Here is a 24,715-nt window from a genome sequence, read left to right on the forward strand (position 1 = left end):
CTTTTGAAAACTTATACCTCTGGAAGCTGCTCCAACTTTCAGGCATGAAGTCCAAACGTCTCAGCCTGCTTTACGTGGCCCTTCTCCCACTCACCCATCTCCTCAGCCTCCCCTCCCCTGCCTGACCCTCTTGTCTGCCCAAGAGTCTTCCTCTTTACAATCCTGTCACCAACCTCTGCCCACACTTCTCCCTCTTCTAGAAGGTCCTTCTCTACCAGGCATGGGCCTTTTTGCTTTGTGACTCCATTAGAGCTCTTCTGACTGCAGAAAACAGAAACTCTACCCAAACCAAGGCTGGAGCTGCTCAAAAGATCCACTTAAGAAAGCAAGAGCCTCTTCCTTAATTCTTTTAGTAAAAACCCAAGGGCTCAGTTACTGTGCTTGTGACACTGGTCTATCCTGAGCTAGTCCTTATAATTGTGATTGGCCAGCTTGGAGAAGAACAGTGCTTGACACAGATTACGTGAAAATCCACTTCTTCATATCAATTACTGACAGTTAACAATGAATGAATGAATGATCGAACTGTCCAGTGCAGTGTAATAAGACAATTATATCTACGAGACAGTGAGGTGGCCAAAGGAATACACGTCCAGGAAGGCTTGGGTGAGGTTAGGGAAGGCTAATCGCAGATCCGGAAACGCCTGAGCTTGAGCTGCAAAGATCGGTAGAGCTCCCTAGGTCAGGGCAGGGGCTGGCCGAGAGGAGAGGGAACACTGCAAAGAGCTGGAGGCGCTGGGGAAGGGCTGCGGGCATGAGGCCAGCTGGTGTGCGCAGAAAATGTTCACGGCTTGTTATGTGCTGGCCTCTTGGACACAGCTGGGGAGACGAAGTGGATAAGGGCAAAGAGATGTGTGCATGTGTGTGCAGGGTGACAGGGCAAGGGAAAAGGTCGTAAAAGGCCCTGTGCGCCACCCTAGGAGTTCACTATCAGGCAGCTGTGAGCCCTTGAAGAGGCTTTTACGTCAGGACAGCCAGCAGTTGGGTTGCAGCTCATTTGCTAGCTGGGTGGTCGTGAATAAGTCACTTCAGTCACCCCTATTCCTCCCTCCCAGAGCTGCTGTGAGGGCAGAACACACAAAAGCACCCCCTCCTGCACCTGGTACGTGATAGATGCTCAATGCTTGGTAGTGTTTCTTACTCTCCTTGTGACCCGGTTGGATTTTTACACTTTACTTACTGGAGGGAAAAAAAAAAGGCCAGAAAATTAAAAACTCTGTGTCTATCATCTTACAATCCCAGAGTTCAGCCAGCCGTTCAGAGCTGGGGGAACTGGGTAGCGCATTACTTCCTAGCGGTCATGAGGGTGACCATGGCTTCAGTTTCCTTTCATCCCAATTTACTCCACCCTGATTGGAAGGGGTGAGACGCAGGCCTGCTGCTGAAGACGTGCATTTCATACTTGTCACTTTGGGACTTCGCGGAGGGATACAGACAGAGCTCGACGATATTGCCGAACCCTTTTAAAATTCATGCAGCTCCAGGCTAAAGATACACACAGGGATTTTCTTTCAGAAATCACAGAGGTAGGCGTATTTGTCTGTAATGAACACTTGTCTTCTGAAGGAACTCCCTTAGCCAGATGTATTTCTTCCTAAGAACAAGTCAGTCAAGAGCAGAAGACGATTAGACTTCACGCCACAGCGAGACAAGAGGCCTGGTATTTGAAGAGGGAGACAATTCCCAATATAGCGCTTTGTTTAGAAGCTTTCAAACCAGACACAAAGCAAGTTAATTTACTCTGTCAGTGTGTAGAGTAGAAAGCACAGCAGCTTTCAACAAAGCCAGGTTCTAATTAATAGTTATGAGTGATATAACCAGCAAGTTACTAGTTCTTTGACTTTGGGCCGTCACAAGGCCTCCCCAAGCTTTGGGGTTTTTTTTTTTGTTTTTGTTTTTTTTTTTTTTGCTTTCTTACTGATAAAGCGCAGGAACTCCAAACTTAAAGAGTCCTATGTCCTATGAAGCTGAATGAAATGATGTAGCTTTATAGTGGCTTAGAAACAATGCCATGTCTGATAAATGTAAAGGGTTTTTTTTTGGTAATTATAAATTTCCTAAAATCATTCAGGATTAAACATGGTAGAAGCCTTTTATATCATGAATTGTTTTACATGGAATTCAGATAAACCGTGATAAACCACAACTAGCCCTACTCTGTTAAAGGCATATGGGGACAATGACAGCTCATCATTCTGTAGCTTATTTGACTCCCGACTTGAGTATAAAAGAAGGATCTGTTGCACGTGACAGTGATTTGACTTCTTAATAATTATTTTAAGCCACCAAATCACACGAAGACAACACACGTTGTATTTGTGAACTTTAACTTATTCTTCTGAACTTAGACTTTGTCTGCTTCGTAAATGGGGACTAGGTACAAAGTGAATCATTAACTTTGTGGAAACTTCAAAGTGATCATGTGTCAAGAGAGACAAGACCAATCGGGACGTTTATAAACTGCCATCATGAAACCGAGCCAGACATTTCATTATTGAGGGATGAGTGATGCCAGTCCTGCAACCTGCACCGTAGGCAGTGGTACAAATCACATAAGATGTAGCCTCGACAAGTCTCACTTCCATTAATGTCGATGGAAATTATTCAGGAAACAAAATCCTTCCTCTTGCCCACAGTTGATCTGGGGGGAAAAATCCCTACAAATTATTATAGGCTAAGATTTTAATTCATAAAGACTAAAGGTGGAATTTTGACCTTTCTTTCTCTTTCAGGGTCTGCAGGTTTCCAATTTAGATGGTCTGTGCTACTGATAACGCAGGAGGTCTTGGGTTCAACAGAGGCTCTCTTTGGTCATATCTAATACTGCAGATGGGGCTATGTGCCTGTTTAAACAGACTACCTGGCAAAATCATGAGCAGATAAAAATCTGGTTTATCAGAGTTCACTAGGACTCTTTAACAGACTGCCTTGATCTTATTTGAGTGCAGGTAATTATTAAGAAATCTACAAATAGACCTCTTTAGAGCCAGGGGGCCAGAGACGGAGAGACGCAAGTCAGAGGTGGCTTTGGGGTTACTTCCCACGTCTAACTGGTAACCCACGTAGTACATTCCCACGCATTTCAGTAAACCCTAGATGCCCTTTTTTTCTGATTTAAAATTACTGTGTTAAAGATGGATAGTGTGGGTGATTCAATTAAAACAAAAATGGACTCTGAGAATACCTGAGCTTTCTCAATGATGGTGACAAGCAAGCGGTGAGTGCAGAATGAGAGTGCAAGGGGCAGCTGGTGGGGGTGGTGTGAGTTATAGCTCTTCTGGGTATAAAGATGCAGACACTTACACCCCACACAGACGTTCCCATGCTCAGCTCACAAGCTAAGCAGGAATAAAAGGGCTAACATCACTGCAACAAGCAGCAGAGTGCTGGGGCCCAGGGCAGCTCACCCCAAGTCCTCAGGACTCAGTTTCTTTCTCTCCATTTCCAGGCTCCACTTTCTCAGGGTCTATGTGGCAGCTGGAAGCCTTCAGCCACCCAGACTCTACTTCCTGTTGAAACCAGCCTCCAGGAAAAGGGCAAAAGGATCTTCTTGCGGGAACTCACAGTGAAAGCCCATTGGTTTCACGGGTTCTGACTTGACCACCTGCTCACCCTTGAGCCAACCACAGTAGCCACAGAAATGTGACCCTGTGGGTCAGCTGTGAGCCACCAATCCCTTCTGGGATCCCAGAAGCACACAAGCTGAGAGTGGGAGAGGAGGCAGCTCTGAGTGCCGTTTCCAAGAGAGGTTCCGGGTGGCAACACCGACAGCTCCTCACTGTGGGGGTGGAGGCGGGGAGATCGGTAAGTCCTGTCAGACAGACACACAGACGTGCCAGGAGAGGCCCCAGAGGAGCGAGAGGGAGGGTGACAGCCTGCACTAGACCAGGGAAAGAGCATAATGGGCTTCCCCCCAAAGGAGTCTCATCCCACCAGTGCTTGCTGGCACCATGTCACCTTGAGCTTTGGGCCTCAGTTTCCCATCTGCACAGGGAAGGGAGGAAGACCAACCGGGGGTTCTTTACTGGCACACACATCAGAATTACCTGGAAAGCTGCTGTCCGATGACATAGGCCCCAGAATCAGCTCTGTCGCCCACCCCGGGGGAGAACCATTGGGAAGAACTCTGAGGTCACAAGCAGAGCAGGCAGCAGTCCTAGGTGACACAGCCATTTACCCCGCACAAAGGTGACAAAAGTTGCATAGTAACTCCTCCCAAACACCTACCTCCCTGGAGACAAATCTAAACTTCTTTAAAAGGTGTGCTTCCCATCCATCAAACGTCTGCCTAGAGCAGCAGTTCTCCAAGTGTGGTCCCCCATTGTTCGGGGTACCCCACGAGCCTCTCAGAGGCTCATAATGTCAAAATTATTTTTATTAGTTGTCTTTTCAGGGGAGAGAATACTCAGTGGTACAGAGCATGCTTAGCATGCACAAAGTCCTGGGTTCCATCCCCAGTCCCTCCGTTAAATAAATAAAAGCCTAATTACCTCCCCCCAAATAACTGACTTTTCCAACTGATCGACATTGAAAGTAATCTTTAAGAAACGACCCTTTGTTTTGCTCCATTGTAAAAAAAAAAAAAAAAAAAAAAAAAGTAAATAACATCCACATTTACCCAAAAAGGCTAAAAATACATTCTTCCCTTTCCCAGTGACATATCTGCATGAGGCCAGAGCTTCTTCCTATACATCAAACATATTAACATATTATCACAGATTGAATACAGAAGCAGACGTGAAAATCCAGCTGCTGCCTATTAGGCCAGACACTACAGAGATTTACAAAAATGTAAAACAATGCCAATATTCTAATTTTTTTTGTTTTGGAAATGGGGTTATTTTTCACAAAAATATGTTCTTCACACAAACACATACTGAATTTATTACTGTTATGTTTAAAAGAATTAAATTTTTTTTCAGCTTTACTTTCTAATATAGTAGATATCAACAGATAGAACTCACACAAACAAGAGCTCTTTGGGGTCCTCAGTAATTTGAAGAGGTATATATATATATATATATATATATATATATATATATATATATATATATATATATATATATATATATATATAAATATAAAAGGGCCCTGAGGGTAAAAAGCTTGAGCACCTCTGGGCCAGAATCTCAGTGAATCAGATCACTGGGACCATTTTTACATATGAGTGTCCCAGGATGGCAGAGCTGCCCACCTGTTTATGCAGAGAATGAGCACGAACCACAAAACAGACACCCCCTAGCCATTGCCTAGCCTGATCTATGCTATAAAACCTGAGGAAATGATGACAATTCAGTAGATACATTGCTGAAAATTTGTTCTCGCTCATTACTCCCACATCTGTTGAGTATGGTCCTTTGAGAGTGCAGCCAGCATGTAGCACTTTCCTCAGCCACTAGATGGCACTGTTTGCATAGAAAATACTTAAACGGGGGTTGCATCAAGCTGTTTTCCAGAGAGGTTTTGAATGGGGATGAATAGAGGGTTTGGACCATCTTACCCTGACAGACACTGAACGCATTAGGATGACTTTCCTTTTTGTTCCTGTAAAGTTCCAACCTTGAGTCCACTGACAGTGAGGGACTGGTAAAAAGAGAAGCTTTCTGAAAAAAGATAAGTCTAGTGGACAGAACGACCTAACTCATTTTTAGTTATTCTTCTATTGTGAGCATTCTCCACTTCAGCTGTACCTCAGAATCACCTGGAGAATCTAAATGCCAGATGCTCAGCCCTTATCTCAAGTAGTTAAGTCTCTTTTCTGGGGGTGTGGCCCAGGCATTGGTATTTTTGAAAACTCCCCAGTGGGCAGGCAAAGTTGAGAATCCTAGTCCTATAAACTTTGTCATTAAGAAAACCACCCACTGGCCCCTAAGGAAGAGACACTGACTTTTTCTTGTCTCTTCATTAAATTCTCTTAATCCTACTACATTTAATTTCTTCCCAGCATTTAAATTTTAGCCAATAATCTGGGAAAAGGACCCAGGAAAAAAGGAGCAAAGCAAACCTCTGAACAAACTCATGTAACCAGAACCACCAGACTTTCCTGTCTTAAGAATGTTTCCATGGAGGGCTTTTTATTTGTAGGTAGAGGTGAGAAAGAATGCCAGTGCCTAAATTAGAACAAAAAAGAGCCTCAGAAATAGGAGGCATTAGAGAAGGTGGGACAGGTGTTCTCAAAAGAAAAGGCTCCCCAAGTATCTGATAACCTTTACTTTCCCGTCTGACCTTTCATCTAACCAGGGGCTGAGAACTGTAGAGTCACCCAGGGAACCTTAAAAATAGAGACTCCCAGGCTTTACCAGCGGCAGCTCTTATTCACTAAGTCAGGGGGAGCTGCACAGGGGTCCTTTTTTTTTTCGTCAAAAGCTCCCAGAGTGATTCTAACCTGAAGCCAGCTTGAAAACCACTGACCTAGCTAAATCAGCTCTTTATCAGACTGCATGATAAATCCCACACCGTTAGAGGACTCTGATTTAAAATAACGCTCTGTAAAACCTGGTTTCATGAGCAAATGTAATCTAAGTTCAGATCCATCCTTACAGCATTACATCCTATTCCATTTTACGACGCTGTGCACGAGGAGGAAGATGGATGATCAGAGCCATTACCGTACCTGTCACTGTTACTAGCTAAGTTATGCTCATCTTCATTTAGCCTTTCTCCTGAGAAAAGACTGGTTATGTCAGTTACGTATTATTTCCAAGGGACTTCCTGCGGAGCAAAGCCACAGGTTTTCCAGACCCTGTAATCCCAGCGCATCTTTTTCAGCCCCTGATACTTTCTGCACAGGCAACGCAGGCTCTCTCCTTGGGGAACTGACGTGGCACCTCTGCTTGGTGAAGGGCTGTGGGGGACACCATGTTTGAATCAACTGTCCTTAATGAAGTCACAAAGCCTCCCTGCCCTCCAGGACAAAGACCCCTTCCATAAGGGCACAGTGGTGGAGCCTGTTCAGGAAAAGGGCTATCTCATCATCTTGCATTAATGCCAGTTATGGTGAATGAACGTTCTATGTTCTACAGGAATTAGAGCAAGGCTAACACACTGCCATGCTTAGGTTTTGTTCTATTCACTCCCTGCATTGGTTATTCTCTGCCACCCCACCCCGTCTCACATTCATTCCCTGACCTGCTTTCACCGATGGTGGGGAGACTGACTCTTAGGAACTGTATCCCTGGCTCCTTTGTCCTCTGGCTTCCAGTGGGGTCTGTACAATGGGAGATTCAGGCAGGAGATTAAAGGGTGGAAGGAGAGAGAAGCTGAGGTATTTCTTCCACGCCCCCTCCCCCGAGTGGTGCAGCACCTACGTGTTGCACGCTGCTCAACTCTGGAGGCCTCTCTCTTGTGAGTTTGCTTTTTATTCACACCCTCACCTCTGGTGCCGCCCGTTCTGTGGCAGCCCCCCTCCTGTGGGAGTCTCCACCCCGGCGGGCATCAGACCCCAGAAACCCGAGCGCCTCCCGCCAGTCCCGTCAGCACCAGGGAGAGCACAGCTTCCCACCACTGCCGGTCCCCGGGCAAATCCCTTGTTCATCAAATTCTCTTAAAAACCCCAGTGAATGTGTCTTCTATTTCCTGCTGGGCTCTGACTGCTGGAACACCTTTAAGACTAACTGCAGTCTGAATTCATTTTTTACTTTTCAATCATTCATGCAAGAGTCCTGTATGTATAACTTGTGCTCCTGAAAGATCTTAACTTAAAAAGAGAATGTCTAAGTGGCAGGTTACTCTGAAGCATTTTTTTCTATCCAAGCCTCTGTGATCTCTAGATGTCCTTGAAATACTCCAGACAAATGAGCTGGTTGCCTCAGTTTCCTGTTGTATAAAAGAAGGGGGAGGCATGGTAGGGTCTCCAAGACCCTCCTCCTCCAGGCTCTAGCTTCTCACGAAGCCACAGCGAGTCAGGGTTTAGCCCAGAGGCAGAAGGAGCCCGCATAGAGAGAAGGCGGTGGGAGATACGGGTGCACCATCTTGGTGTATCTGAGGTACGTTGTTCCAATCTGTTCCACTCTGAAAATTACCCACCTGTTCATTTAAGTGTTTACTCTGCTGAGCCCCTCGTGCGTTGGGCTTTAGAGTTGGGATGTGACCTGGGCCTCCACCTGGTCAACTTCTAGAGGAGGAGAGGGGCGTCTAAACCACAGGTTCTCAAAGGTTCTCAAACTTGGGCCATCTGGAGGGTTGGTTACACACTGCCTGGCAAGCAGGTGCACCCCCAGAGGTCCTGACCTAGTAGTGCTGGGGTGGGGCCCGAGAAGGGGCATTTCTAAACAGACAAAGTCAATCAGATGGTTTCCGAGATGGAAACAACAGCAAGAGCAACGCTCTGGTGAGTAAAACGTCACCAAGGGCCACCAGCCCTCATGGGCCTGGAGGGGAGGACCACTCAGGATGAGCCAACCCCAGTAAGCGAGGCCTGGAGATTCACTCCCTGGGGGGGCCACTCCTTCCTGCTCCAGGACCATGGAAGAAAGTGTAATACAGATCTTAGGCGAAGATATCTGACAGGCCAGCTGCCTCATATGGTGGAAACTGTGAAATAAAAGAAGAAGGGATCACCCTGGATGTAGAGAAAAATAATTCTAAAAAAAAAAAAAAAAAGTGGAGTGGAGGGTTGGAGATCATTCCTCTCTGGAACAGCTCATCTGTAAGAGAGGACATCCTAACTGGGCTCAGGGCCCTGTGCTCCCAAACAGGCCACTCACTCTCTTGTTGTCTCACAGCAAGACAAGGAGAAACCAAGAAATCAAAGGCTTCCTTGCTACCGTAGAAAAGCGGGAGGAATCTTGGAGCTGGACCGAGGCAGCTTGAGAAAGGAGGGCCAGGGTGGGGTGGAGGGGCATGGAACCTGGCGGGAGGACTGGGAAGAGCCCAGGGGAGCACAGTGGTGGTGTCCGTGGGAGGTGGGGGGGCCAGGTCAGGGGGGGAAGCAGCAATCAGCCCAATTTTGGGGACAGTCAGGTCATAGACTTTATTTGGTGATTTAGGTCCTCTGCTACAATTACCATCTAGCCCCCAACCTTTAGGGAGAGGTTACTCAATGCAGGCTCTTTGTTGACAATCCAAGAGAGAAATGAAAGAAAAAGGGAGCTATCAGGATGGGGAAGAGGGCTGGTGAGAAGGGAGGGGACAAACAGCCTGGGGCCAGAGGGCTGGAACTGTGTTTGCCTATGTGGTATGTTCAGTAGAGAAAGCGGTTTCCTCAGGGTTTGCTTTAACACATGTGAATTTAGAACATAATGTATGTTCTTTTTTCTTCCTTGATTTTTTGCGTACAATACTGCATTTATCATGGTTCAAAATTCAGAGGATGAAACAGTAGCAGAAAAGAGTCTCCTTCCCACCCTGGCATCTGAGACACCCCCTTCCCCTCCCCACAGGCAAACCTGATACCAGTTCTTGCATCCTTCAAGGGATATTTGACAATTTTACAAGGAAAAAAATATGTAAAATCTTTTTTTCCCTCGTTTCCGCAAATGAAACCACACTATGCAGACTATATTGCAAGTTTGTTTTTGCATTTGGTAACTCTGGGTAATCTTTCCAAATAAGTCCATATGAAAGTGTCCTCATTCTTCTCTGCAGTTGCAGAACATTCCTGTACACGGATGTACCATAATTCATCTAAGAAGTCCCCGACTGATGGGCATTTAGGTTGTTTCCTGACTTTTGCTATTATAAAAATAATGAAATGAATAAACTGGATAAGATATAATAAAGTCTTAAATGTGCTTTGATTGTATCAAGGATGTAGATGATTTTTCTCCAGTAAAGCATAAATGCAATTTAGTTCAGCAAGCCGAATTTATTTACCAGACGTGATATTGAAAACGTTGTTGGGAGAAGGGTAGAGCTCAGTGGTAAAGTGTGTGCCTAGCATGCACAGGGTCCTGGGTTCAATTCCCAGTACCTCCATTAAAAAAAATTAAATAGAAAAATAAAACTACCTCTCCCCGCTCAAAAAATTTTAAAAAATTTGTTGTCATGTATATTCAATTCAATAGGGCATTCTTTACAAGTCAGTTTAGTTACTATAGATGGTAATAACAGTGTATTTTCAAAAACACATCATGTCAATACTATGTGATTCTGACCATCAATTGACTTAGGATGCTCAAAAGCAAGGGTGTTTGCTTAAAGCAATAAGGCAATAAGAACAGAATGAGGTCCAGCTGTGCCAGAGTCAAGAAGCTTTGAACTTGGGAGTTAGGAGGCCTGGGTTTGATTCCCATCCTGCTGTTGTGACTTTTTCAATAAAATGGGGATAATGATTCCTGCCCTCTGTACCTGGCAAAGCTGTTCTGAGGATAAAATGGGAAATTATTTCACGTTCATGAGATCTGTTTACGAACTGCAAATGTCTGAACCAATGTTAAATCCTGCTATTCTTAGATTGCTTACAGTGCCAGTTTTGGAGGTCAGCAGACAATCCATCTAGGGAATAAATTCTGAAATACATTTCAGGAAAGAAATTACACTGGGCATGACCATTTTAATTAAATGCACCAAGTGGTGGCCCTTAAATATCATAATGTTTTAAAACTCCATTAAAGAATCAGAAAGAAAACAGACTGATCTATTGGCTAACAATCACAAGGTTCTTTGCACCCTCCCCTCTCCTTGCTTCATTTACAGTTACTAAAATCAAGTTCACTGCTAACCACCCTGACAGAAGATAAATCTGGAAGCCACTCAAGTCTGATGGGGTAGTTAACATCTTTTTGCCAATTAACACTTAATATTCTCGGATTTCCAGGTAACACAGTCTCTCTGGATTCATTTGGAAATGATCAATACTGTAAATGGGGGGCAGAGTTTGAGTGCTCTGGAAAATGAAATGCTCAGCTGTCTGGATTTGAGAAATATTAGGAAACCTTCCCATTTCACTCATTAAAACCTTCAAGACACACCATTACCAAAGGAGGTAGGTGCCCCGGGGATTTCTCAGTCAATCCATTCAAGTTTCTGCCACCTCTTTTCTAGTCACTACCTCCATGGCAACAGTCCACCGACCTGCCCTGAAGGGAAATAGAATTTCTGGCAAGATGGAGACTTTTAATAATTCCACTTGTCAATACAGGTCCGAGGGAAATAGATGGAGTCGCACCAAGTTTCTTAACAAATCCACTGACAAAATGAGTGGCCCCCAGCAAGCGACCAGACCCAGTGTGCAGAGTGTCCTCCAGGAAAGCCAAACATTGCATCATTAGTGTCCAAGAAATACACACCAGCAACACCTGCCCATCAAACCTTTCACTGAGGTTGGACTTCTTCCTTCAACATTTTCTTTATTTACCTTTTCCTAAAAAGGTGAAAAAGTGTACTGGGCAGCTCATTCAAAATGATTACTAAATTGACTATTAATGTCTCCCAAATGTACCTTTCATACAAAATGATCTAAATAAAGCAGATACTTTGTTGTGCAAGTTTCCTTACGGGACTATCATCTAGAAATATTAGCTTCTAGTGACCAAACCTCCGTCTGGTGGGGGAGGACAGGGGTCTACCAATGTCAACGTCAAGACCCAGGATCTAAACTCTCACCCCAAACACACAAGAGTCACCCCCTCCTCACCTCTTTTCCAGGAAATGTTCAAGTGTGTCGCCTGCAGTTGTAACAGATTGCCTTTCTGATGGCATTGCTCTCTGATTCAGAAATATAAATACAAACACTGCTCCAGAGATTTATTTTACAATTCATCTTCTGATTTGTCATGGCCAGGAAGGCCAGCTTCCAGATTTCTGTTCTAAATTACTTTAGAACGGATTTTGCAAACAGATTAAAGGAATGGTTTTCGCCTGGATGGGAAAAGACTCTGAACGTTGGGACTGAGGTCCTCTCTCTCTTTTGTTGAAATGTAAACAATCAGAAACCCCACCATGTCCCAAATCAATTATTTGTAAAAGAATAAACAGGTGCTTTGGAGACTCTGGAGTTATAAAAAGAAAATGGCAAATGATTTTTTCATGGGCCAGCTGCTCAACTGATGTGATTCTGAGGAAGGTTCTCCTAGGCTCTGAAGCTCAATTAGCAAATCAATTAAGATCATCCCCGGTCTGCCAACAGGACCGCCTGCCATCCTCTGCCCTCCTCCTCCTTTCTGTGCTTTCTGGTGCATTCCCGTCGCCGAAGCCGAAGCCCAATCTGTCAACCTGAGGTTCCTTTGCTTTCTGCTAACACTGGACAACAGGGGAAGAGGGCGTCCGTTCCGGTTTAATTAAGGATTATCAACCACCAGAAGGAGCTGCGCTTGCCCCGCTTCTTATTTATATCTGCCCCAGTCCAAGCTCGCCTTAGAAGCTGGGCTCAGCACTGACTCAGTGGGGGCTGACTGGCGTGGTTGGCTGTCACTTTCTTTCAGTGGAATACAGATAGGACCAGGCAAAGCAGATGGTTCCTAAAGGGGCACATCCAAAAAATCTGCAACTTACTAGAGAGGAAAATCAGATCTTTCTCGCCATATCCTGCCACGACACAACCAGCTTGAACATCTCCCACTTAGGAGTTTCTCATCCTCGCCGAAGCATAATAACCCTTCCCTTGGGGCAAAGGACAGCCTGTCATTTCCCAAGCCTCCCAGAGATAGCCAGCATCACCGCTAATGCGCCCATCTCTGTCAGTAAAGTCTGTTACCCAGGTAAGACCACCTTCAATAGATGGCTGACGTGTGGATCACGCACGGTCACCAAGTCTTAAGAGAAGCAGGCATAAATGTCATGTATCTGGCTAGCTGGGTGCAACTAGAGATGGAGCCAGCAACGCCTCAAATGGCAATTACAACACAAGTGACTATTTTCATCATAAAACATTAATGGAGTTTTTTTTTTTCCTTTCAAACTCCAAATAAACTCACAGATAATTATTTGTGGAAGTTGTGGCTCTGACAATATGAGTTTGGGCAAATCACTGAACATTGCTGGACCTCAGTGGTCATTTTTTAGGACGAAAATTCTAAAGTTATTCAGGTAGAGGTGGGTCTCCTCCAATATTTTGGCAAATCACATAGATAATTAATCACCCAGTCTTCCAGCACAGATTAAACACAGAGAGAGTGTTTTGGTCCCACATGGAGCTTACCTTTTCCACAGCTGTGTGTTCTTCACTTGTGACGCTGGCTTTCCTTGATTCGTTTTTAGATCTGCTTAGCCTCCTGGAGACTTTTTCTCTGAGTAAAGTGGCATATCCAATGTGTTCATAAATGGGGTTTGTTGTCATTTTGGAAATGTATTCGGAAGCCTTTGTTTCTATGTACAACGTTATCAAGCCATCTGTGACCAGATCGTGAATCGATTCAAACCTCTTCTCGCCCACAAAGTGTTTTCCATCATAGAAGAGCCTGTAGTTTAAGGTCTGGTTTCCGAACCTACCCGTGAGGAAGGAGAAATCACAGTGTTGGAAACTGGACCAGTGAATAACAGGGGTAGCTAATACTTCACCAGTGTGTCCTGAATGCCAGGCACTGGGCTAGGCACTTGACACGATTTCCCCCATTTAGTTATCATGCAGACCCTTTGACTGCTGAGGAAACTGAGCGTTGAAGAGTTGGGGTGCCTGCTTGAGGCTATACCCCTGGAAGGAGGCAAAGCTGGGTTTAAAGCCCAGCTAGTTCTATGGCATCATTTGGTCCTAGAAGTCACTAAGGCCACTGGGTCATTATCACTCTCACCCGTAAAAGTCAGAGTGTTCTGTCTGACTTAAAAAGTATCTTACTTTAAATTTCTGAATGGGAACTAGCCACTTCCTTCTGCCCCCTTCCCCTGTACCAGGCAATTGCCCCTTCAAGGGAAGCTATCACCACTGGCCCTGATGGCCTTTTATTATTACATCTTTGACCACCATCAGTAGAGCACCTCATGCCTCCCACCCTAATTGGTCCAGCAGAAAGGAAACAGGGATGCTGCGTGGAGATCTCTCTGCTTGAGCATCAGGGCCAGCATCCTGGGGACCTAAACATGAGGGTGCTCTCCCTGTAGCACCGATTGCCCCCTCTTAGCCTTGGTCCTGCATCTCATAGCCCCTGGCTGGCTCCCCACTGGGACTGTCAGCTCCTGCTGCGGGGATGCTGGGAAGATAGGCAAGTACTCTGCATACCTAGAGCGTGTGCTACTCTTGAAGTGCTTCCTTGTAATGACATCATTGAAGATATATGTCTTAGCCATCCCCAGTTACAAATTGGAAAGCAATTATCTTCCCACAATCACTGCGCTGAGATAGTGAGTTGTGGGCTGACCTGGAAAGTGTTTCAATTGATACCATTTCTTCCCTGGAGAAAGAGCTTCCAAGTTCCAAAGAGTTCACCAATGAACTTTTGGAAGACAGTTTTGAAAACCTTCCCCAGACCTTACAGGATTGCCATGAGGATCAAAAAACAGAAAATATTTGAGCAAAGTTAGGACAGCGCAGTAAATACAATGCTTTTTGGGTGCTGTGATGTTCAGTGCTGTGGTTTTGTCATAAGAGGCTTGTGAGAGCTCTGCTCCGATTGCTTGCTGGCATGGAGCCTCGTGACTGCCATTGGGAGTTCCACGGGTCAAGGTGATCCCTGAGAGAACCCCATGGACAAAGTACACGTCTATTCCAGGCACAAGTGCACAATGTGAGGAGAAGACTTTTGACAAGGGTTAAGTGAGGCAGAGACGTGTCTCAATCAGCTGGCTCGATGTTTCAGGCAGAAACAGCTACAGAAGCACCTGCTTTGCAGATAATTCCCCAAAGAATACTGCGCGTGCACAGAGCCTCAGTGTCCACCAACTTACAACGTCTGTGGCCCAGAAAATGTACATGCCTCTAATATACTGCAGAGTGCTTTGCAAACAGAGTGAAAATAAAAAATAATTAGGGGGGAATGGGGAGCAATTGATTAGTGGGTACAGAGTTTTTGTTTGGGATGATGAAAAAATTCTGGAAATGAAGAGCGGAGATGGTCACAGGATGCTGAGAATGTACTTAAGGCCGCTGAATTGCTCACTTAAAAATGGTTAAAATGGTAAATTGTATGTTATGTATATTTTACCACAATAAAAAATGGGGAAAAAATTTAAGTAAATTCTCTTGTAAAGCAGTTGCAACAGTGGATGAAATCGGGCTCACCTTAGGGCTAACGTGTAGCACCCTGGCTGGCGCTGGCTTTCTCTAAGGATGTAGGCGCCCTCCACGCCTCCGAGAAGCTCATCTGCCTGCTCTCGGGAGATGATCCCGTGAAACCTGTGAAGAGATAAGACAGTCTCTGTTCTGAACAGACCACATACAAAGTATGGACCACAAAGAGCTGGCTAAAAACGATGGCGGGGCCACCAGGAATCTACAGCTCCCCACTTAAATGAAGAGGAGAGTGACTACTATATACTTCATGATGGGCTTGGAACCACTTCTCCACATGCACCCAAACAGATAACACACATTCAAAAAGGATGAAAAAAAACAAAAGGATGAACACCCAGTCCACCTGGCTTCCTGCTACTGTCTTTGCTCACAAACTGAAAATTAAAGTCACAACCAAAAGCCAGGTTATGGCTCCTTTTTCAACTATGGGAATAGCAAAAGAGCAATTACCAACTTAGCTCTCCGCTAGAACACAGAGAATTATGTATCATCCCGATTGCAAATGAGCACTTACTGATTATCATCCTGCTAACTTCAGGTGTGGGGTGGTGTTCATCTTAGAGGCTCATTCTCTGGAAAGACTAGCCAACCGTAGTGAACAGTCTTCCATTTCTTTAAATTTTGAGAGCAATCGCTCAGGGATATGTTTGAAAAATGTACCTATTTTTCTTTTTTAAAGGTAATGTTTATTTTTCCCCTCTGTAATTTAAGAAGTAATACACATGCATGTAGAAAATGCAGTAGGATTGCAGGCTTGGCCAAAGACTGCTTTGCTCAGGAAGGGATGTCTGAGCCCTAGAGAGCAGATAGTGACTCCAGGGAAGAGGAGAACAGGACGGGAGTGAGGGGCAGACAACTGGCCGGCTCTCTGTGCTGCCCTAAAGCAAAGACAGCTGCTCACTCTTGTTACCAGAGATTTGCTCATTCTGTGTTTCAGAGGAAAGCGGGAGCTGGGTGGGGAGGTGAGGCCAGTGCCAAGGGGCCCTAGGCTCCTGGGAGAGGGAACAACACTGTCTTTCTAAGATTACCCACTCTTAGAGAATTTGGGACAATAACTTAGAGAAGAAATGTTCTGGACAGAGAATCCCCTTTTGTCTCCCTGGAAAGGGGAAAATGGGGAGGGAAGCTGGCTATACAACAAATGTTTTCTCCCCCAAGGAATGCAAAGATCAAGTTAGAGGACACATGCAGCAGGTTAATATTTGGGGGAAAAAACGATGCCTATCACAATACTTACATCCTAATTCCCTTCTGTTCTTAACAACTAGACCTTACAAGCTGAAGCTTCAGTCCTAGGGAAGTGAGGTCAAAAACTGTGGCTTTGAGCTCTCAGATCAACTCTCAAAAGTCTAGAGCAGTGATAGCTTGGGAGAAAGGGGGTTTCTGGCTTCCCTAATGTTGGTTTTAAATCTTGAGAGCCAGTGCACGGAGGTCTTGGAGCAGCACTTTTCCAGGGTTAGATGAATATGCTATAACAAAGGAGCAACCCTGCTGCCCCAAAGGAGACCAGCATCCTTAGTTCTTTTGGGAGAGAGATTCAAAGAAATTTGGCCAGAGCCCAGGTTCAGTGGGTCTAAGTTGGAGGCGGAGATGCCTCCTTTGCAGCAAGAGCTGGGGCTGAAGAGGGCTAGAAAGATGATATGAGCAAAGAGACCTAAGCACAGCCCTGTAGATACAGGGCCAGTGAGTGTGTGTGTGTTGGTGGGGGGTGGGGGGGGTGGAAAGGGCAGAGGACCCTGGAAAGTTTCCCACGTCAGAAAGGACAAGAGCTGGTACCACAAGAGGTTTGAGGCTGGGACATCCAGGACACAGTTTGACAGGGCAGGGCAGGGGGTGACCACAGCAGGAAGAGGTACACACAGAGGTGGGCACAGAAACCTGACACCCCGACCCAGATCACTCTCGGGGAAGGTGGGGCAAGGAGAGCAGGAAAAATGCGAGGAGGAATACCCCAAACGGGCGGTTAACCTGAAAGCAGCTAAGCTGGAACTCCCTTGAATGAATGGACATGTTTAAGTGCTGGCCAGCAGCAGAGGCAAAGTGTCAAGAACTAAGTTAAATTCAATTGTTCAGAAGAAGAAAATGACACTTTTGTGCACTTGAAGACCCAGTGTGTGGCGCATCGGCCCTTTATGCGTGAATTTAAAAGTACCCATGACATACATATCTTGTGATCCCAACTTTTCAAAAAGAAAGCCTGCACAGAGACAGGAAGGAAAGAGATGAAGACAAAAAGTTAACAACTCTTCTCTTTCATGATGGGGCTATCATGTTTTCCGCCTGTAGATTCCTATACGTTCTAATTTTCCCAAATCAGCAGGTATCAATTTATTAACTTTTTAAGAATAAAAGTAATACCTATGCACAGTGGGAAAATTCAAAATGTGAAAGTTAAAAGCTACAAAAGAGGTAAAAGTATAAACAGTAGAAAAATAAAAATTCCTTTTCCCTAAGGGTATCCTTGTCCACACTCTCTTGTGATTCTTTCTAGGCAAAAAATATATATGTTTCTGGAATAAAGCATGTACTAATCTTTGAATAGGACACACAAAAAAGACCTTTCGTTTTTTAAAAAGGAAAGGGAAACACAGAATCTGAAGTTTTTAAGCTAATTTCCCTCTAATATGAAGCATTTCTTTTTTGTGGGTAAGAAAATGTTTCTTTGGTCTCCTTTCACTACATAGTTTATGTGGGGGTGAGAACTAGAAACTTTTATGCAAAAAAAGCAAATACACAATAAACAGTTCCTTTTGGAATTCGTGTACAAAAGTGTTCTATTTGAGAAGTATATAATAACTTTTCACTTTCTCTCTCGCTCTTTTTTTTTTTTTTTTTTTTTTTTTTTTTTTTTTACTAATTGTGTTCTCTGTGAGCAAAATCCAAATCAGTATACTGCAGGAAAAAAAGTCATACTACAAGTAGGTTAGATGTCAGGGACATGAGGGTGGAAGACAGAGGAGGCCAGTGATCCAGGCAGATATTCCAGAGCCCCCAGCTGAAGTCCCAAAGCCCAGTAGGAAGGTTCAGAAATGCAGCCGTGGTGATTAGGAAGTGGCTGCTGGGCTGGGACAAATAAGAGGATCATTAATCACGAAAATGAAGCTCTGCTGGGTAAGCGAATAGAGGAAGAAGGCTTTGGATTGGCTGGGGGAGCTTGGGAGATGGACTTGAAAGAGATTTTGCTTTATAATGCCTCCAGGTTGGATGTGGGGAGAAAAGCCAATTGTGCACCTGCCCTGCTCCGGGGGGGGGTGGGGTGGGGTGGGGGGTGGTTCTGCCCTCTGTGAGCTGTTCTGTGTGCCTCAGCCCGGGACTGCCAGTTATTTTTCTGGTAATGCATATTTGCTTTGCAGGAGGTGTCTGAGAAAGCAAAGCAAACCACGAGTTGAAATTAAGAGGAAAATCATAATTAAGGTATTAAGGCAATTTGGCTAATAGATTCATGTCAAGAGAAATCATCATTTTGGTTTCATGAGACTGCAAAGAAACGGCCTGACTTTCCTGAGTGTTGCATTTACTGAGGACACATGAAAGTAAGGAATTCAGCCTCAGTTTACAATCTCTGACACCCTAGCTGTTTATATAGTATTGAGGTAGAGAAACGAAATACTAACAGAGCCACAATTATGGAAGATGCTGCCTTATGTTTCAAATACTTGCCAGGCACTCAGTGGCTGCTTTTGTGAAGAGAACTATGTGTAGCAGGAGATAGTCTCCCTCCCACACTAATGGAAGCCAAGCACCAGAGTATTATAAGAAAATTCAGTACAAAAGGATCTGATTGCATTTATCCTTATTATTAAACTCTTGCACAATGGACATCTGATGAAGACCATATAATGGAAAATTTTCAACATTCAATAATTAAATGACATATGAAGTGAATACTTATTACATTATTAAAACAATGAATAGCATAATACATACTCTCTTCCATAATATTTTGGTCTGTTTTCCACCTATATTAAAAAGAAGAAAAATATTAATAATGCACTTGAATTGAAATCAGATAGATAAAAATGCTATTCAAATTAACAGAGCTAGGGTCTTGGTAGTAATTTTATTACAGTTTTTATTCCCCAAATCAGAGATCCAAGAAACTCTGGAGTTAACCAGCACATTCCGATATCTTGAGTAAAAATGATCTAGAATTGCCATATTTCTCTAATCATTAGGCTTATTACCCACACAAATTCAATCACCCAATAAAAATTTCTTTTCAAAGAAACAAAGTGATCCTTATTTTAATATTAAGGAATTTATAAAGGTATCACAAAGCTTCATCCTGAAGGATAAAATATTATAAGCATGAATAAAATATAAACATTTACTTCAATCTCCATCTAATTATTTCATTATGTATTTATAATAAAAATGAGGAGTGCACCTGGATTAAAAAATAATTTTAACTTGGTCTCTTTCCAGATAAAATCGATATTCTAAGGGTCTTATTTTTTTCCAACAAATGGCTAACGGGCTAAACGTCACTTGACACCGGAGGCACAAGACGTGGAGAACAAGATTTATGAGTTGACTGAAACAATCACAAACATTCCAGAAAAGATTTTTTCAGTCACATCTTGAGCCCGGGGGTTATCACCTTGGATTTTCACCACATACATATGATAACCTACTTTACTATGAACTTTGTTTTCTCATGTCCAGAGTGTTGGAGTTGGTGAGAAATTACCATGAATTCTCCTGTTCAGCTTTTACTCTTCTAGCCTAATGCCAGTTTCCGCTGAAAATGTGTAGAACCACAGGAAGCTATGGATTTCCACTGACGGTTATGACAGCAAGTTTATGTGTATTTACTTGAGTAGAATATGAGCCAGGCAGCTAGTTCAATTCCGGTTGTTTGTCTACAGTCAAATGGGCGATTTTCTCAGCAGGGCCCAGTGCTGATATTGAAGGCAGTTAGTTTCCTGGCCTACCTCCGCCCTCCGGAGGCTGTGGGGATCTGAGGGGCAGCAGGATGCTATGGACTACAGGAAAAGATTCAAAAAGGGGAGCCAGGGCTCGGAGGACCACTGTCACAAGCTTGCCTTGGACAAGCCTCCCTGGCATAAAACTAATCATCGAGACATGGCTAAATATGTGTTCACGCTTCTGTGCGTTTTACACCTGAAAAGCACTGAACCAAGACGGGGCATTCATAACTCTTAATCTTCAAGGTGTGAAGCCTGCTCGGTGTCATTTGTGAAGGAAGATCTGAATAATATCATTAATCGAAGCACAAAGTTTGTAAAGAGGCACCCTGTTATCTGATGTGTACCATTGCTCTGCATACTGGAAAGCTTTCTAATGTGAATTGAACATTTTGTCATTTATACTATTCCACTGGTTTTCAAAGTTGTTTCTTACTCTTCTGATACTGTAGATATGTGACTACAACACCAACATGCCACAGGAAAAAATTTAAAATTAGAAAAGCCAATAGAAGTAGACAATATATAGTAGGCAAGGTATCTCTCCATTCTTTGAGAGCCAGTATTCCACATTTTGAAATGACTCCCTGTTTATAAGGACAATTTTATTTCCACCTTTTTGGCTAAGCCATAACACATGTTTGCAAATCTAGGTGTAGCTCCCAAACCCATTCCCTTCCTCCATCCTCTTACCTCTCCAAAAGAGAAGAATAATTATTCTAACTTCCCAGAGGGACAGCATGGTAGACAGAGGTTACTACTAACTCGTGGTGTGCAGATAAGTAGTTAATTTAATTGACTCTTAAGAAGACCACAAATTGCTTTCAGCTCATCAATCAATCATAAAAAGATATGGCACACTTAACGTTCAGAGCTCTGTCCTCAGCCTTGTCATTATTGTTTGTGAAGTAATGACCTCACGGGTGTGAGAGGAAAGGTATAAGGAATTTCAGGGTGTTCTGAAACAGCAGGAGGAGGAAGCATTTGAAAACCTTAACATGGGCTCCCAAATAGGGAAACTGATATCTATGGTACCTTAAGAAATACCGAATAAGATTCTGCCTACAGGACCATCTGCATATGAAAACCAAGAGAAAATAAAGCAAGAGCCCCCGGAACTGTGAGGGAGAGACGACACATGGGATGGGGTCATGGAATAGGTCCCAAATACTGCATGAAATGTATACTAAAATAATATTCTTCATTTATCTGAAATTCAAATTTAACTAGGCATCCTGTTTTTCTTTCTTTCTTTTTTTTTTTTTTCTAAATCTGGCAACCCTACATAGGGGAAGAGGAAAGGTGGAAATAAAGGAGCGAAGACAGGATGTGGGCAGCCGTCTGATCACTGCTGCCTCTGGTCAGGGGTGTTTTGACAGTAATTGGAGTCATTCTCTCTTCCCTGTGCTATCTCTGAAGTTCTTAAAGAAAATATAGCTGTCCTTGTTAATGTTAAAGAGAGAGATAATGGCTGGGGTAAGAAATATGACAATTACCTCTTCTTTTTTCTAAACTTTTTGCTCATAGGAGTCTAAACAGTCTTTCCACAGTTCAGCTAAACTTTTAACCAGTCAAGAGCTAATTTAAGTTAAAGGACCCCAGAAAGATTGTAGAACATCCACATTTTTTAAGGTGGGTAATAGTGGATCCTCAGATTCAGACAAAACACAGTTGGCTGATGTCAGGGCTCCAAGGGACAAGGGACCTGACTAGAGAGACTAGTAACCTCTACCCTATAACCTAGTATTGCCTTAAAGACTCAGTCCCCAGGCATTGCCCTACATTAGACACTGATGGAATCAGAATTCAATCTTTTCAGGAAAAAGCAAAAAGTAATAATTTATAGACATATTGCTGGATCCTCCAATACTGGATTCTTAGATGATCTACCTGGGTCTGAAAGGAAGACCTCTCTAGGCAGAGGGAGGACACCAAGTAGATCGGTGAGCAAACAAACATCTGAAATGGGTTCTCCCCAAGACACACGTGAACCTGGTGGATGTGCTGTGACTGTGCAAAATGGTGACTGATTCCTTTCTACAGTATAACTAAACATCATATTCTAAATAAGCACCATCTACAGGAGAGAAGTCCCCAAAGGTGGGCCATACTTGCCATTGATGTCACTGTTGATCAGAACACTTTTGTAACTGCCTTAAAAATTGCTCTCCTATCTCTCGAATATCCTTACAGCTGCATTTCTCAAAGTGTGGTCTGGTCATTCAAAACAGAAACTTCAGGATGCGTGTTAAAGACTGCAGATTCCTGATCCCCTTAGACAAACTGAATCAGAATTACTGAGGGTGCGACTTGAAGGTATTATTTAATCAAGTTCCCCTAGATGACATTCAAGCACACACTAACGTTTCAGAATCAGTTATACAGAAACATTTGCTTTTCGAGAATGGATTTGAGAGTGGACGCTATTACAGCTAACAGGCAGCAGTTATTCAGAGCCAAATTCAGTAATTAGGGTTCGTGATCCAACTAGGAAACACATTTGAGATAAAAATGAGGCATGATCCTAAGATAAAAAGATTTGCACTGTGACTTGTTCTGAAGGTATTCTAGAAGAGACATTCCTAACATGCTCTAAGCAATGGGAAATTGGTGAAAATAAAGGCACAGCTTCCCAAGGCAACTGACTGAAAAGGGACCACACCATGTAATATATGATGTGTTGAAGTAAAATCTATTTCATGATGATAGTCGCATCTCATATGTAATTACTGCCAGTACTGTGACTAGTGAAGATGCTTTTAGTCCTGCCTAGTCCTGTCCATACGATCCACTCAATGGGTTCCTGTCTATGTGAAGCCAATGCAAATGTTACGGCTTCCTGCCTCGTCACCCCATATCCATCATATGCTCCAATCAAACTAGATTCTTTGCAATTCCATAAATGCACCCCTCCAACATGTCCATCATTTTTAATGTTCTTATTTTACGATCTTGAACTTTCTTTTAATAAAATAAAGGTGGATCACAAGATGGTTGAAAGGGCAGGCTCTAGACTCAGACTGCCTGATGCGAGGCCAAATCAGCGTTTCCATAGGCAGGTTAACTCATCTCCCTGTTCCTCAATTTCCTCATCTTTAAAATGGGAATAAGAAAAGTACCTGCTTCGCTGAGTTGTTGGAATCATTAAATGAGAAAATGTATGTAACACTGCTTGCAACAGTGCCTGGAGTACAGAGATATTCAATGAAAAGTAGCTATTCCTGGTGTCCAGAAAGAGCCTCCTGTGTATAGAAGGAAGAGGCAGGCCTTTTCCCCTGTGTTCTTAAGGCTTCTTTCACCTATCTCTGTTGAAAAACTTGACATTCCACCATATTTTGAATATTTACTTGCCTGTTTCTTCTCTAACTATTCTGTCCGCATCATCATTGTATTCCTAGGATTTCACGCGATGTCTGGTACAGAGTGAAAGCCGCCGCCTCTTGTTATCTGAGTCTAACCCATTCCTAAAAACGTGCTGGGCAGCAAAGTTTCAAATAGCAAGAGTCTATATCCCATTATTTTAAATGGAAAAAAAATTCATTTTTAGAGTATCTAAAAAGATCAATGTCCCGGATATTACTAAAATGCTTTTAAATAACTATGTAACAATCTGATAAGAATTTCCACATAATATAAAATATTTAAACACCAATTATATGATTGTTTAACACTTAATCGAGTAATTAACAGGTATGTTCACTTGCAGTCCACAGCTGAATAGAAGAGAAATTTCATTATCCTTCTGCATTGAACATGTACTACAATAAAAATAAACAATGAAATAATATCGCCAAAGATCTGAAAGATACTATCTGAGTTGGTGGCGCCCCCAGGCACCTGACCTAAACAAAAACCGACGTGCTAAACCCTTGGGGGGAAAACGGGCTGCATCATGGGTATAACTGTGCAATATGTTTAAACAGTAGGCTGATCAGGAGAGTTCTGAGGGATGAGAAGAGCCCCTCTCCCATCATCTACATTCCTGCTACTCCAAGTGCGATCTGGGGACCAGAGGTGTTGGCATCACCTTGCAGCTTGTTAGAAATGCAGAGCCTGCATTTCGAAGGGGAGTCATAGACACACTGAAGTCTGAGAAGCTGTCACACGTAGGAAAACTTGTCATAGCAGGTTTTCAACTGGGAGGAGGATTTTGGCTAAAATCTTTTACAAACTTGTTTTAGCAAATATTTGGAAAGTGATTGTTCTGAGAGCAAAGGGTACCTGTGCTCATTAAAAGTTTGCAGAATGAGACAACAATTATGAATGCAGAGCCCTGCTGTCAATTCAACTGCTGTGTGACCCTGAGTAGGTTATTAAACTTCTTTGCATCTCACTTCCCTTGATTTTCAATAAAACTGGAGTTATAAAAATGTACTATTTTAATAAGGCCATTTCAAAGATGAGATGAGATAATGCACGTAAAAAACTGTGGGGCTTGGAACACTGTAAGAACAGGTTAACATTTACTGAGTGGCCATTCTGTGCCAGGAACTATCCTTAGAATTTCATGTGTTTATCTCATTTAAGCCTCCAAACAACCCTGTGGGAGAAATGAGTGCAATTTTTTACATTGGGGCCCCTAAATAACTAGCTTGAGGTCACAGATCTCATAAGTGGCTTAAGACCCAGCGCACATACCGTTAGGTACTGTGCTTCCCAGCTTCTCCAGAGCAGACGTCAGTCA

General features: G+C 43.4%; 1 protein-coding gene and 1 long non-coding RNA gene across 2 annotated transcripts in view; one reads left to right on the forward strand and one right to left on the reverse strand.

The window, feature by feature from the left end:
* Window positions 1–24,715, reverse strand: part of CHN2 (chimerin 2) — a 268,972-nt gene that overhangs the window by 83,028 nt on the left and 161,229 nt on the right. The window contains exons 4-6 of the mRNA XM_032483801.1: window positions 19,031–19,062; window positions 15,092–15,205; window positions 13,079–13,364 (exon numbers count right to left, since the gene is read on the reverse strand). Of these exons, the coding sequence (XP_032339692.1) occupies window positions 13,079–13,364; window positions 15,092–15,205; window positions 19,031–19,062 (432 nt within the window). The remainder of the gene's footprint in view (window positions 1–13,078; window positions 13,365–15,091; window positions 15,206–19,030; window positions 19,063–24,715) is intronic.
* LOC116664902 lies at window positions 1,488–24,710 on the forward strand. Its single transcript, XR_004321442.1, has 3 exons — window positions 1,488–3,127; window positions 18,118–18,124; window positions 24,701–24,710. It is a non-coding gene; the product is annotated as an uncharacterized LOC116664902 (long non-coding RNA).

Source organism: Camelus ferus, chromosome 7 (assembly GCF_009834535.1).
Source record: "Camelus ferus isolate YT-003-E chromosome 7, BCGSAC_Cfer_1.0, whole genome shotgun sequence".
NCBI classification, from domain to species: Eukaryota; Metazoa; Chordata; class Mammalia; order Artiodactyla; family Camelidae; genus Camelus; species Camelus ferus.